General features: G+C 44.0%; 2 protein-coding genes across 2 annotated transcripts in view; one reads left to right on the top strand and one right to left on the bottom strand.

The window, feature by feature from the left end:
• LOC121922021 (zinc finger protein 420-like) overlaps window positions 1-15,606 on the top strand; it is a 319,204-nt gene that overhangs the window by 184,103 nt on the left and 119,495 nt on the right. The gene's annotated exons all lie outside the window — the stretch shown is intronic.
• LOC121922464 overlaps window positions 1-15,606 on the bottom strand; it is a 46,555-nt gene that overhangs the window by 13,041 nt on the left and 17,908 nt on the right. Inside the window, 5 exon segments of the mRNA XM_042451948.1 lie at window positions 3,281-3,285; window positions 6,538-7,759; window positions 9,169-9,493; window positions 12,406-12,513; window positions 14,106-14,288. Of these exon segments, the coding sequence (XP_042307882.1) occupies window positions 3,281-3,285; window positions 6,538-7,759; window positions 9,169-9,493; window positions 12,406-12,513; window positions 14,106-14,288 (1,843 nt within the window).

Genomic DNA, 15,606 nt, shown 5'->3' with positions numbered 1-15,606 from the left:
GATTATTTCTGCAGTGCAGATGCAGTCTCAGAGAGCTCTGGTACCACAACAAACTATAAATCTCAAGAATCCATAGAATGGAGCCATGACAGTTAAAGTGGTGTCAAACTGCATTAATTCTACAGTATAGATGCAGCCTATGCACAGGGGTAGAGATTAATTCACAAGCCTTTGCCATTAAATGGTCTTCAGAAGAGAGCAGGGAAATAAATCTCTATCTGTAACCCTGAGGGCAGGGAACTGTCTAACTATAAGATTGTACGTACAGCGCTGTGTAAATTTACAGTGCTTTATAAATAAAGGTTAATAATAATAATAATAATAATAATAATAATAATAATCTGAAAGTCCAAAGGAAAGCTTTCCTCAAAAAGACAAGATGGACCAGTCTCCTGACTTGGATTCAACACTGTGGCTACATCCACACTGCATAAATAATCCAGGTTGAGACCACTTTAATTTCCAAGTCTCAATGCTATGGAATCCTGGGCATTGTCATTAGTTGTGGCACTAGAGCTCTCTGACAGAGAAAGCTAAATATCCCACAAAACTACAATTCTCAGGATTCTGTATCATTGATCCATGGCAGTTAAAGCAGTGTCAACCTGGATTATTTCTGCAGTGTGGATCAAGCCATAGTTCATTTTCATTTCCTGTGTTTATTTTTTAATTTTTACAGAACCATTGCAGGTCCAATAAGCCAAGCTGGATTGACAGTTTTATGGCAACTTCCAGGGCTGACATGCCACTGCGACTGGCAGCGAAGCTGGCCCAAGATACTTTGCTACCAGAGGCAAAGGACCAACTAGCTCATTTCATGAACCGAAGCTGACCTGAAACTCCATAAGGTGCCATTATACTTTTTACTTTTGTGCAGCAAATGAACACAACTGTTGTGTGCCTTCAAGTCATTTCCAACTTATGGTGACCTAAGGCCAACCTAGAGAGCCAGGGTGGCATAGTGGTTTGAGCATTGAACTCCGAATGTGGAAACCAGGGTTCAATTCCTGCTTGGACCATGAAACCCATTGTGGCCGAGTCACACTCTCTTAGCCTCAGGGGGGAATTGATAGGCATCGATCTACGAAATGATAGGCATTGATCTACACCTTTTTAATATATCTAAATGATAATCTCTGACCTGCAATTTGATATCAAAAGTGCATCTTGACCTGAGTAGCCAAATGGCCCTAGCATGTGATCTCCCAGTGAAACAAGGGAAGCCATGAGTTTTTGATATGTAAACTAATTTCCTTTCCCAGCTTGGATGAGATTATGCAAGGAGCTGCTAAGTGCTATCAGGAAAGATGCTATCAAATGTCTTAAGGAAGTGTCTCTCTTTGTGATTGAGGGGGAACCATTTGAATCAAAGGAATGGCATTTGTAGCCATTCAGGTCCCTACTCTGGCAGAAACATTTGGGTTAGATCAAAACATTTGGTTAGGATGTGAAATACACTTCAAACAGTTTCCTTTGATTACCCTTTGTCTAGAGACCCTGTTAAACCCTTAAAAAGGTCTCCTAAATTTAGAGAGGTGCTGCGGCCAGCCACTAGCTGCTGCTACCAGTCACTCTGGGCTGCTACCAGTCACTCTCAGCTGCGGTCAGCCATCCACTGCAGCCAGTCATTCATTGCTGGTAGCCAAGAGCTAAGTCAGTTTTTAAAGTCAGTCTCTCTCTGACTGGCCTGCTTAACCAGAATTGCAGACCCACACACACAAATTGGAAGACAGAACTTCTACATAAGGTGAGCATTTCCGTTAGAAAAGCCTAATATCTATTCCACATTTACCACGTTATTTCCTGAGTCTTGTATGAATGTGTGAGCGTATGTGCCTGTATGTTTGAATCCTTGTTTCCAATAAAAGAGACATGATTGTACTTAGAGCCTCTGCCTCATTTCTGGATTTCTAGTTCCTGATATACAGATCGAAGGGGCGATCCCATCTGAGGTGTGGTAACAGGCCTCCTCTCGTGACCTTGAGCTAATTAAATTCCCCATTGATAATTTGGTCACTGTTCACTGTTACAAGGGAAAGGCAATGGCAAACCTCCTGTGAACAAATCATGCCAGAAAACTCCAGGATAGGTTCACCTTAGGGTTGCCATAAATTGGAAATGACTTAAAGGCACACAACAAGGCAGCCCTATCAGGGGGTTTTCTTGGCAAGAATTGTTCAGAGGTGTACCAAGCTATTTTTATGGAAACCAATTTTCGGCACAGAAGGCAAAGGAATCAGGAGAGGAGGAAACCAACTCAGGATGCCAAGGGCCTTTTCTACTATATAATTATAGCACTATAATTCAACTTTAACTGCATGGTTCCTGGGGTCAGCACTTAAGGAGAGTATCAATAGTAGTAGCAATAGAAGTATGATGTCTAGAAGTACCATAATAGTATTGCTCCATTCTGCTTTGGTCAGGCTAGGGCAGAGGACACTTGGCTGAACAAAACAACATGTGAAAGGGATCCAGGAGCCCTAGTAGACCACAAGTTGAACATGAGTCAACAGTGCAATGCAGCAGCTAAAAAAGTCAATGAAATTTTAGGCTGCATACATAGAAGTATAGTGTCTAAGGGATGTAATAGTGCCACTCTATTCTGCTTTGGACGGGTCACTTCTGGGCACCACAATTCAAAAAGGATGTTGAGAAGCTGGAGCGTGTCCAGAGAAGGGAGACAAAAATGGTGAAGGGTCTGAAAACCATTCCTTATGAGGAGAGATTTAGGGAGCTGGGGATGTTTAGCCTGGAGAAGAGAAGGTTAAGAGGTGATATGACAGCCCTCTTTAAGTATTTGAAAGGGTGTCACATTGAGGAAGGAGCAAGCTTGTCTTCTGTTGCTCCAGAGAATGAGACCCATGTGGTGCATAGAACACCTGGCTGACCAATCAGAAGGCAGCTGAGGTCCAGCCAATAGAATGTGGACTGGGACTTTTGAACATTCTGTGTGTCCGTTGGTTTTGGTAGTTGGAATGTTGACAGCTGGGATTTGAGAACTGAGGGAACAATTGAGTCCAAGAGAGGACTGGGTTCCATGAGTTCCTGAGGGAAGAGTCAGTTAGGGCTTGGGATCCTGAGAGTGAGGGTTCCAGGTTAGAGAAGGACGGTGAGGGGTAGAGTCTGAGTGGGAAAGGGCTCCCTACCGTTATACTCCCAGGACTCTAGGAAAGGGAGTGTGATATCCTGCGGGATAGTGATAGCTTTGGGGACTGTTAGGTCTAACTTTAAGAGAGGAACTTAGGAACTGGTGATTTAGCTAAAGAGTTATAACACCAACGGTAACTGTAACAAAATAGACAGTAACAATTACATAAGATATCATATTAAAAACAACACTGTTAAACCTTCTTGTAAATAAAGTTTTATTTGATTCAAAAAGGACACGCCTGGACTTGAGTTAATACCACACTACTCACATTACAAAACACGGGTGGCAGCGGTGGGATAACATAAAGTCTCACAATAGAAAGGTTGTGCGTCACATAATTTGGTGGCAGCGTTAGGGTGAAGGTTGACTAGACGGGGCCTTCACATAATTGGATGGCACAAAAAGAAAACTTTAGTGCGTTACAGACCGCCCTAAAGCGGGCGGTCTGCCGCCACCATCATTAGCTACGCCGAAAAGCCCCAGTGGCCAGACCACGAGGCTTCCCGGCGCAGCTAAAAAGGAGCGCCGAAATGACGCTCCTTTTTGGCCCCCGGAAGTGGTGCCATGAGGCATGAGGCACGAACTCACGGCGTCACTTCCACTGCGCCACGTCCAGATGCTGTGCGTCTGAGACATAAATATGGCAGTGCCCGTGTGGACGGGCGCCGCCATTTACTATGTGCTCTGTGCATCCTAGGAACAGGTTAGGAAAGTGAGACCCTTTCTGACCCTAACACGCCGCTTCCTAACCCTAGTATGTGTATAACACGCCTTTGTCACAACCCGGAGCAAAGAGATTCCACCTGAACATTAGGAGGAACCTCCTGACAGTAAGAGCTGTTCGACAGTGAACCAAACTCCCTCGGAGTGTAGTGGAGTCTCCTTCCTTGGAGGTCTTTAAACAGAGGCTGGATGGCCATCTCTTGGAGGTGCTTTGATTGTGAGTTCCTGCATGGCAGAAGGAGGTTGGACTGGATAGCCCTTGCGGTCTCTTCCAACTCTTGGATTTAGAACGATCAAAGAGAGAGTTCCAGTTTCTCATCAAATTACAAATGTTAGGATTCCACAGAATCTCCAACAGTGATAGCGGTATGAAAGTGCTATAACTGTGTAGTGTGAAAGTGTGAAAGGGCCCCAGCTCTTGAAGCTGCAAAGATGTGTGGAACTGCCAATTGTGGCTTGGCTGCAATCATGGCTCATTTCCTGAAGAGGGTGAAGGAAATCCACCTTTGTTGTGTAATGATCGTGTGTGTGTGTGTGTGTGTGTATGTGCGTGTGTTTCAACACAACCTGCCTCTCACAAATAATTTCATAGCAAGAGCATTTTTACAACAGCATTTACATTGCTATACCTCTTAATAGTGAACTCAGCACTCTCTAAGCGGTTTACAATCTGTAAGCCAATTGCCCCCCAAAAGCTGAGTACTCATTTGACCAACCTACGAAAGGACAGAAGGCTGAGTCAACCTTGGAGCCCCTGGGATCGAAGTCACAACCCTGTGGCTGCAGTTCCAGCATTTAATCATTGTGCCACCGTTTTCATTTAATTTTTATGTATTTTATTTAGAAATGTTTATTCATGTTGATTCTCAAGGCAGTTGACAACAATATGAACATAAAGCACCGACAGAAAATGAGATAGGTCACATATAGCATCCACGGAAAACCAGATGTGGATTTGATTTTCAAGGGCTGAGAACCAGAAAACAAAGGCACCATGACACCATTTGTCTCCTGATGTAAAGCCTTCTTTATATATTACACTCAAATAAAAATGGTCTAATAAGAGGAGCATGGTCTTTCACAGCAGACCCATGGCTTTGGAATTCCCTGTCTAAGGTAAGGTTGCTGACACCATCATTGTCAGTCTTCAAGTGATACCTGAAGACCTCTTATTCCAGTGAGCATTATCTTAATTTCTATGGGGCTGTCATTTTAAAACATTTCATTCCTGATGATAATCAATGGGTGGAGTTGACAGGAATGTTTTAAGATTATGAACATGGTGGTTATTACACTTTGTGATTTCAGAAGATAGTACCCTGAAAGTTAGGCTAGAAATCGGGAAGAAACCATTGTCTGCTAATGCCAGATCAATTTGGGTAAATGAGTTCTTCAGGGCACAAAGCAATCCTAGAAAAAATGGTCAGATGACATAAGCGAGTTGCACAAAGGGTTTTTCCCAGCTGCAAGGCTTGAGGACAGTTTAGCCTCTTCATTGCAGCTTACCCATCTTGAATCCCATTTTGGGAGAAAGGCAGGAAATAAATCCTTGAAATAAATAAAACAAATAAATAGCCTCTGTGCATCCACACATTCAAGCCCAAACCAGAGGAGGAGGAGGAGGAGGAAGTGTTTCTATCAAAGGGTCCCTTCTGGAAGCATACAAATAAAATAAATAAAATAAGTACGATGCCTCAGTTTGTCCTCATGCTGTACTGCCTTATAAAGTGTCTTGAGCCAGAGCAACTAACTCTCCTGTGGACTGGATCAGTCTTGTTGGTCATTTACATCAGCCATTGGAAGAATTGGGACTTTACCACACTAGTCTGCTGTCCTGCCACAATTGCGCTAGTTTAAGATCAGAAGCATACTGGTTTGGCATCATTTCTTATGCATTTCCCCACAACAGCATTTTGGAGCCCCATGGTTGCATGATCTCTTTTCCACACTGTCAAACACTTTCAGGAGGAGACGGAGGGGAATGAGTGCTCCTGACTGCCAACTGACTCCTTAAGCTGGCTGCTGTGTGAATGTTAACACAGTAGCTGGCTTCAGGAAAGTGTTGGCCATTGTTGCTCTGCACCTCTTGTGAGCACATTCACACAGCAGCCCCATGCATCAGATGGGGACAAGTGATCGGGGCTGCCAACCACCTCCCAAAACCAGCTACTGTGTGAATATGTGCACAACAGTTCTGCGCTTCAGGAAGGTATTGGCAACCACTATAACTGCTTCTCCCCCTTTCTCCTGAAGTGCCAGGTTGTAGGCTTGTTCTTCAGGAGGAAGGGAGATACAAGCCCTGAAGCTGGCTGCTGTGTGAATGTGCACACAGCAGCTGGCTTTGGGAAGGTGTTGGCAGCTGCTATTGCTGTGAGGGGAGGAGGAGAGGAGCAGAATCAAGCCCACTCACACCATGTGGCTGCCTGAGCAGCAGAACTGCAGCGAAAGGGACCTATCAGACAAAGACAGTAATAGAGCAACAGTGAGATTGTGAACCTATTGACGGGTTTTGCCCATCAATGAAAAGGTGTATTACAAAAATGAACAGAATGCAAGGCAGCTGCAGGAGGGACACGGCATTGTGTGATAAGTATCAGCCAAAGTCCGTTTTATCCTATTGCTATTCCACTTTTCTAGCCTCATGTGATAAAGTCCCAAGTTACATTGTGGAAGATGGAGATCTCTTCTGATACAGGAAGGGCAGGCATGGCACAGCTGCTAATGACTTAGATTGCTTTTCACCACTGTGCAATCTGTGGTGTATATCCAAGCTCTGGAGAGAACTGAAATTCTTTCCACATTCAGAACATTTCCAGGGTTTCTCCCTGGTGTGAGTTCTTTGATGAGAAGTAAGGTTACTACTCCAGCGGAAACTCTTTCCACACACTGAGCATCTGTATGGTTTTTCTCCTGTGTGGATTCTTTGATGAGTAGTAAGGGCACTGCTCTGGCTGAAGCCTTTCCCACACTCTGAGCATTTGTAGGGTGCCTCTCCTGTGTGGGTCCTCTGATGCGTGGCAAGGGCACTGTTGTGTCTGAAGCTCTTTCCACAGTCTGAGCATTTATAGGGGTTCTCCCCAGTATGGAGTCGCTGATGGTTAGTAAGACCGGTGTTCCTACTGAAGCTCTTTCCACACTCTGCACATTCAAATGGCTTTTCACCTGTGTGTGTTCTTTGATGATAAATAAGGGTGCTACTCAAACAGAAACTCTTTCCACAGTCAGAGCACTTATATGGCTTTTCGGCAGCATGGTTTTTTTGATGATAGGTGAAGCTACCTCGCTGGCTGAAGCTTTTTCCGCACTCTGAACATTTATAGGGTTTTTCCCCAGTGTGCATTCTCTGATGTTTGGTAAGGCTTATTCTGCAAGTGAAGCTCTTTCCACATTCAAAACATTTGAATGGTTTTTCCCCTGTGTGAGTTCTCTGATGATAGGTAAGGCTACCTCTCTGAGTGAAACTCTTTCCGCACTCTAAACATTTATATGGTTTATCTGCAAAATGGGTTCTTTGATGACAGGTAAGGTTATTGCTCTGGCTGAAGCTTCTTCCACACTCTGAGCATGTATACGGTTTATCTCCTGTGTGGATTCTCTGGTGGCTTAAAAGGTTACAGCTCTGACTGAAACTCTTTCCACACTCTGAACATTTAAATGGCTTCTTTGCTTCATGTGCTCCTGTAGGTATGCGAAGGCTTGAGATCCTACTCGAGCGTTTTACACCGTGGGAGAGCTTTTCTTCTTTTTTTATACAAACCTCCTCTTGCTTTGGGATTTCAGAGAAGTCAGTGCCTTCAGAAACAAGAGACATCTTCTTCCACTTCTGATTTACTTCAGTATTTCTTCTCCACTGTTCACTCCTTTCACCATTCTCCTGTGCATCACCTGTAGGAATAGAAACAGAAGCATGATCAGAGAGGAATGGATCCATAAATTAGGGAACAGACAAAAATAAGAAAGAAGCAGGAACAGCCAGTATGAAAATGAGGCACCAATCCCTTCTTCTTCAGACTGAGAGCCTACTCAGAAGCCATTACAACCAGCTACACCTTACATAACCATTCTAGAAACATGACTGAGTGAAGAGAAGAATCCAATTATCATCGTTCTGGATGGAGGAGGGAAAATGTTGCCTCATCTTCAAAAAGGGGGAAAAAAGAGGACCCAAACAACTACATCATCATCATCATCATCATCATCATCATGTTTATTTATATCCTGCCTTCCTCACAGTACAGGGACTCAAGGCAGACATCAATACCACAAAAGATTCTAGAGCAGATCATTAATCAGTCTGTAAGCACTTACAAAGGAATGCTGTGGTTTCTAAAACTCAACATGGATTTCTTGAAAAGAAAGTCATGGCAGGCTAATCTTATCTCTTTTTTTGATAGAGTTATAAAGGGAATGCTGTGGATGCAGCATATCTTGAATTCAGTAAAGTCTTTGACGAGGTCCCCCCCCATGATATTCTTGCAAACAAACTAGTAAAATGTGGACTAGACAATGCAACTGTTAGGTGGATTTGTAATTGGCTTACCAACTGAACCCAAAGGGTACTCAACTATGGCTCCTCTTCATCCTGGAGAGAAGTGACCAGTGGGGTGTCCTGGGCCCAGAAAAAGACCTTTATCAGTGACTTGGATGATGGAATAGAGGGTATACTTATCCAATTTGCAGATGACACGAAATTAGGAAGGGTCGCTACTAGTGATATACTGAATGACATGTTGTGATAAGAGGGGGGGCTGGTAACAGGCTAATAATCAATGCAAAATGAAGGCCAGAAAACTAACACCATATAGCAACACAAACCAATGAAATTGTATATTGTAAAATGGGATAGTTATATGTGTAAAGTACTAAAAGGATATGAAGACCAATTTTCTGATATTATTAATTAATATTTTACTATTATAAATGTTCACATATAACATATAGGTTAGCAAATGCATTCTTGAATTAATAGCTTATTTAAGTATAGGCCTTTTTAGTCATCAACGCGCTTGTACAAAGCGCTGGATGAGTCTTTCCTGAATCTTCGTTCGCGAAGCAAAGCCAGAGAGATGATTCAAAAGATATCAACTTGTTGGTTTATCATGCAGTACAGAGACTTAGTTTTCTGGGCTTAATTTCGCATTGATTATTAGCCTGTCATCACCACTTTGTGTGTTTTACTATTTCTTATTCTCAGAGATAAATGCAGGAGTGTTACATCTACTTTGTGCATGTTGTGATAAAGTCAAGATTAGCAGAAATTCCTGGTTCCAGTCAAGGCAGAGAAGGAGCCTTACCTAGAGAGGCCACAATCCCATGAGTCTCCTCCATGACTTCCTTGTGTAGAGTCTGTTGGCCTGGATCCAGCAGAGCCCACTCCTCCTCTGTGAAATGCACAGCCACCTCCTCAAAGGTCACCAGATCCTGAAACAAGACCGTAAGTCCATTTTTATTCACAGGTAACACATGGCTCTGAAAAGGCGGTAAAGATAAGAACATGGGAGTCAAGATGTAGTTGTGGGAAAGGAACAAACTTAAAGCATTGCCCCCAGATAAGATTTCTGGCATATGCTGCCACACTATCATTTGTGCCGACTTAAAGAATAACAAGTTACATTCTGCCTAACGTTTTGTGGACTGCAACTCACAAGCATCTGAAGATGTGGGCTGCAAGACAGTAAACCATGAGGCAAATAAAACCTGCTAGTCTTGAAGGTGCCACAAATCATAGTGTGACAACATATGTCAGTGTAGATGGGATTCGAAGGAAAGCAGACACATTGGTGTTAAGGAAGCATAAGGGTATCAACAGTAATTGTCCTTCGTATCTGTACGGGTGGGAATTCTGTGCCCCTTCAGATGTCGTTGGACTATAACTCCCAGCAGCCTTAGCTAGACCAGCCAATGGCTAGGAAGGCTAGGAAATGCACTCGAACATTTATTCTTATTCAAATTCTTATTATTGTACCATGGTCCTTTGTTATTCACTGGGGTTTGGTTCCAGGACCCACCGTGGATAGCAAAATCCGTGGTCCCGTTAAATACAATGGGATAGTAAAATGGTGACCCTTATTTTTAAAAAAATGGCAAAGTCAAGGTTTGCTATTTGGAATTTATATTTCTTTAGAATATTATCAAGTAGTGGATGGATGAATCTGTGGATGAAAAATCAGTGGATATGGAGGGCAGACTGTATTTCTAATTCAGCACTGTAACTTTAACTTTTTTAAAATTAAATTTTAAAACTGTCTAAATCTTGGGGCCTCTCCTTTCTCCTCATATTGAGCCTCTCCCCACTCATCTCTCTTCAACGTATAAGAGATGCAAGTGAACACCAAAAACTGTTGTCTCTGCCCAAAAGGCAGAAGTTTAGGGAGCAGTGGGGTCACCCCCCACTTGAGGGTGTCACCTGGTGGCCCACCACCCCTCGTGTGACTCCTGTTGCCACAGTTCAGGCTGGGCTCTAAACCCCAAGAGTCTTTCCGTTCCTCAACCGGGAGAAGAGCAGCACGGGTCTTGAGGATGGGGCCAGGATCTGAGGCAGGGACCCTTCTTGCAAGTCCAGGACATTCACGGATGCCTGCCCCCATTTCTCATTCGGTTTCCCCCCTGTCATACTTCATCTGGCTGGAAGCACAACATTTCCACGTCTTCCGCGAGAAGGTCTTGACGCAGCCCTGGGTTCATGTGCCACCTGTTACTAAGAGACCAAGAATGAGTAAATATTTTATACCTTCACATCTTTGGCATTTTCATGCTAGGCAAAGAATTAATGTGTCACACGAGAAGTTTTTTTTAATTTAAGGTTTTATTGGTTTCATAAATAATACGAGATGTACGGTATGGGTTTAACAACAATCAAACAGAATAAGTCATAAACAAAAGGAGGCAACATCTGCATTGCGAGAAGATGAATGCGGGGCGAAACAACGTTAACGGCTCCCTGCGACAATGCTATGGGAGTCTGGGTTTGTAGGGGGTTTTGGTGACCTTAAAACTTATTAATTTATTAATCAGTTTCCAATTAGAAGATTCACATAATTCCAGTGAAGATGGGGGCGGGAGTAGGTAGGGGTCCGCTAATTTTCCGTCTTCCAGTTCTTAGGATATCTATCGTAGCAGCAGCAGTAAAGACGTCAGAATCCAAGACGGGGAGCAATATTTCGGTGTGTGGGGGGAATGTCTGGATCATAGAACTTTAATTCAAAGTGAAAGCTTACAGGGATCCTGGTATTACATTAATAATTCAATTCATGAATTAAAAACTGTAGTCCGTCATGTCACTTCCCCAAACAGTCCTGATGTAAAAATAGTATATATATCTTACAGTGATTGTGACGAGAACGGGAAGGCGGCAACCTACTGAAAGGGTGAACAGACCACGGAGGGCTCCCAAATGAAGCGTAGGGTTTTTTTAAAAGGCGTACAGGGGCTCCGGGGACCATGTGAACCACACTTTCAGCCCGTCTGAAAGACCAGAAGCCATTGGGACTGTCAAATGTTATGTTGTGAAAAGGAACGTGGAGGGGAAATAGAGGGTGGCAGAGGCGTGTGCCTTCCTTTTAGCAAACGAAGGCACTCCCGGAAGAACTGCAGGAGGCCACTGTTCTGGTTTTTCTGTCTTTTTAACTGCAATAGGAGGCCTCTTCAAAGCCTAATGGAGCCACATCTAGATCTACAATTCCTGTTCTGTGATTTGGTCTTTGACACATAGGGGGATGTTAGACTGGCTATTACGACCACATCGGGGCAGAGTGAGGAGGACAGGTCCGCATAATACAATGCGCCCTGACCCACCCCAAGCAACCCACAAGTGGCAGATGGCGAACAAGGCACAACGGCGCACATGGCAACGGCATTTTGCGCTCCTCTGGGCACTGCTCCAGAGGATGTAGCACTAAGGAAGCACAGAAAAGCAGGGGCCGCAACTATGAATGCCCGTTGTCACAGCGCACAAAGAAAGGAGCTGCTTTTGGCAGCTCTTTTTGTGCTGTGGAAGGCCAGTCAGGGCTGCAGCGTGTGTTGAGCCCCGCAAGCCCCCGCAACACCAATGCTGGGCGCTAAAAGGGGCGGTTGCAGTTCACCCCTTAGGGGCGGTGCTGTACAGTGCCTAAGAGAGATTAGTAGAAGTCGAGTTGCTTATAATGTTGTGGAAAAATTCAATATACAGATTTGTAGTACTAGATAGGTCCCAAGTAGTTGAAATGGGGAGCGTTCATCGACACTGTGAAATAATGCAAGATTCAAGAGCCATTTAAGGCTGTAGCGGCTCCATCACGGGAGTGCCGGGCTTATAGTTACATGGAGGGCTCTGCCAAAGCATGCCAGTGCCTCACAACACAAATCCCAATGATTCTGTAGGATGGAGCCACGGCAATTTAGATGGGTTGTAAAAGCTTTAGTTTAACGTGTAGATGCACCTGTAATCAAGTCTCTCTTCCAACAAATGGAATTTAAAGTAGGCCCGAAGAAAGTCTGAGCGTGCTCCTGGCATAGAGGAAGATGTAAATGGGACAGAAGCTCTTTTCCCTTACCTGATGGGTGTGGGGTGGACCTCCCCGTGATCCTCGTACGTGAGCCCCTGAACTCGGTGCCTTGTTGGACTGTCTCAGTGACTCAGTGGACCCAGAACCTGCCTTCACCTGAAAGAAAAATTAAAGATCTGAGAGGCGGGAAGGAAATCAGCACGTTGAAAAAAGACTCAACGCGATGTTTCATGTTGTAATATCAAAGATTCTTATTTTAATAAGGGCTGATCTACACTGCGCGAAGACGCTTCTGTCCCTGTCGATTTAAAAAAAAAAAAATTATTGGTGTGTGCCTTCAAAGCCTTTCCCGTATAGCGGACTACACAAACTTGTCACAGTGTGTTCTTCGGGCAAGGATTGTGTCAGAGGGGAACTTCCCATGGGCCGTTCTCTGAAGCTGAGAGAGGGTGTGACAGGCAATAAGGTCACGCGGGGTGTGCCGTGGCTGGTGTAGGGAATTCGAGCCCTTGTCTAGCCAAGTCCGCGTCCAACATTCAGACCACCGCACCACACTGGCTGTACTCCTTGTTGCTAACTAATTGTTTTAAGTTCCTTTTCCTCCGGCCATTTGTATGCTAATGTAGTTCAAGTAAACATAGCATAGTGGGGGAGAGCGGGGGAGAAAGGAATCTCCTTGTTATTCGCTTGCCCCTCCTGCAATTTGGGAGCACTACTTCCGATTTAAAAAACATCATATGAACGGGGGAGAAGACTGGGGCAGCAGGGTTTCATATAGGAGGGGTTGATGGAAGCCCAAACTCCCAATTTTTTTCAGCCACTCTGGAATTTCCTGTGAAGTTGGAAAGGCTTTCAGGGCTAGCAATCTAGTTGTTTTGTGGGTATTTTGGGCTTGGGGCCATGTTCGAGAGGAAGTTGATTCCTGGAACGTTTCGTTGGGCATCTGTGGGCGGGCATCTTCAGAGAGTGGGGCTGGCATGGAAAGTGGAAGATGCAGAGAAACCACCAGGATCAGGGTGGGTTTTCCCAGCAGACAATGGGTCCACGAATATAAGCAGACCAAACCCTTAAGTGCATATCCTCCCACCGCAATGGCCGTGCCCATTCGACACAGAACACTACACAGCTTAACAGGATAGGGACTGTCGCCGTCACTTGGAATAACTTGAAGGCACACATTACAACAACAAAGGCTTTCGTGGCCGGATCCTAGTTTTTGTGGGTTTTTCATGCCTGGGGACATGTTCTAGAAGAATTTATTCCTGAGGTTTCATTGGCATCTGTGGCTGGCTCTTCAGAGAGTGCTGGCATGGAAGTGGAAAATGCAATGAAAACCACCCCCCAGGGTATCAGGATGGTTTTTTCCCAGTAGGACAATGGTCCACTAATTAGCAGAACACAACCCGCCTTGCATATCCCTCCCCACCCTCTGGCCTTGCCATTCGACAACAGAACATGGAAACCCCTCCTCCCAACCCAGAGTCATCTGAAGATGCCAGCCACAGATGCTAGTGAAACATCAGGAATAAACTCTTTTTTAGAACATGGCCATATAGCTCGAAAAACCCACAAAAAACCCTGGAATTTTTGCTAATTAATTAATTAATTCCTAAAAAATCATATGTACACTAGCACTCTCCTTCTGCCCTTTAGCACAAGTAAATGATTTGGGTAATAGATGGGGATGCCAGGGGTACCTATCTTTACATTTTCAGACCCTTGGACTTAGGAAAGTGACATGTTCTTACCTGTTTCTTCTCCTCTGCCTGGCTGAGGAGGAAACCCTCTGCCAGGGCCACTGCCTGGGAGCTGGTCTCTGCTCCACACTCTCGAACCCAGCTCTCCATCTCTGGGGGAAGGATGATCAGAAACTGCTCCAGGAGCACAAGGTCCAGCATCTCAGCCTTGGAGTGCCTTTCTGGATCCAGCCACTGACGGCAAAGGTCATGCAATTGACTGCAAACCTCTCGGGGTCTCTTGGCCTCTTGGTATCTGAACCCCCTGAAGTGCTGGCATTGTAGCACTGAGCTGTTGGCATTGTGGCTCTGGATCTTTTGTGCTGTTCTTTCCCAAAATGTCCCACTGAGACCCGGCTCAGCGACATCGGGACCGTGATAGTCTCTTTCTGCTATGGGACCAACTGCATTTGTCACTTCCATCTTCAGCCTGTACTCCAGCTCCAAATGGACTCAGAAGAATTGGTGCACTGCCAATTTCTTTCTTATGTCGAGGTCAAGAAGAATTTATTGGGGAATGAGGAGAGACATTAAGCTGAGGCCACAACCTGTACGTCTGCATGTGTTTGCCTCTAAAAACAGAATGAGGCTTTACAAGAAGACCAGGGTGATTTGGAGTACCAGTTTTGGACTTCTTTCTGTAAGAAAGACAAATGAATGCAAATAATCGGATACAGAATGAATTTGAATTTACATTCTCACATACCAATGGTGTGTGTGTTTATATATATCTTGTTGTTGTTGTTTCTCTTATGGTGACCCTAATGTGAGCCTATCACAGGGTTTTCTTGGCAAGATTTGTTCAGAGGAGGTTTGCCATTGCCTTCCCTTGAGGCTGAGAGAGTGTGACTTGCCCAAGGTCACCCAGTGGGTTTAATGGAAGAGCTGGAAACCGAACTCTGGTCCCCAGAGTTGTAGTTCAGTGCTCAAACCAGTATGCCACACTGGATTTACCAAAGGGTGCTAAAATGTAACATCAATAATAATAACATAACAACAGTAACAACAACATTTAAACAGGACAAAAATGGCTTGCCAATGGAAAGAGAATAGAGACGTGTAAGGAATTAATCACATGAAGGAGATCGGGAGTTTATCCCGTGAATATCCTAGAAAAATTGTGTAATTACACGAAACAATTTCACATGACATCACACAAAACCCACCATTAAAGTGGTCACAAATAAGCATTAACACACATCTTTTTACTTTCAGGATTGCAGCGACAATGCATTTCAGATATCACTTTCTTTGCACAATTGCATGTAATAATTACTTGCCATTTCCACTACATTTGTGGGATGCTTTAAATGCGCTTTAATCTTTCTTTAATGCCCAAATTAGCCATGGTGTGATAAACTCCTAAAAACAGGGTTGGCTAATTGAAACCAGGTTGGTTTAAGACAAACCAAATAATAATAATAATAATAATAATAATAATAATAATAATAATAATAATAATTATTATTATTATTATTATTATTATTATTATTATTATTATTATTTGTATCCA

The sequence above is a fragment of the Sceloporus undulatus genome, chromosome 2, assembly GCF_019175285.1.
Source record: "Sceloporus undulatus isolate JIND9_A2432 ecotype Alabama chromosome 2, SceUnd_v1.1, whole genome shotgun sequence".
In the NCBI taxonomy this organism is placed as follows: domain Eukaryota; kingdom Metazoa; phylum Chordata; class Lepidosauria; order Squamata; family Phrynosomatidae; genus Sceloporus; species Sceloporus undulatus.
Note: the sequence above shows the minus strand (reverse complement) of the source record. Positions and strands in the feature narration are given on the sequence as shown.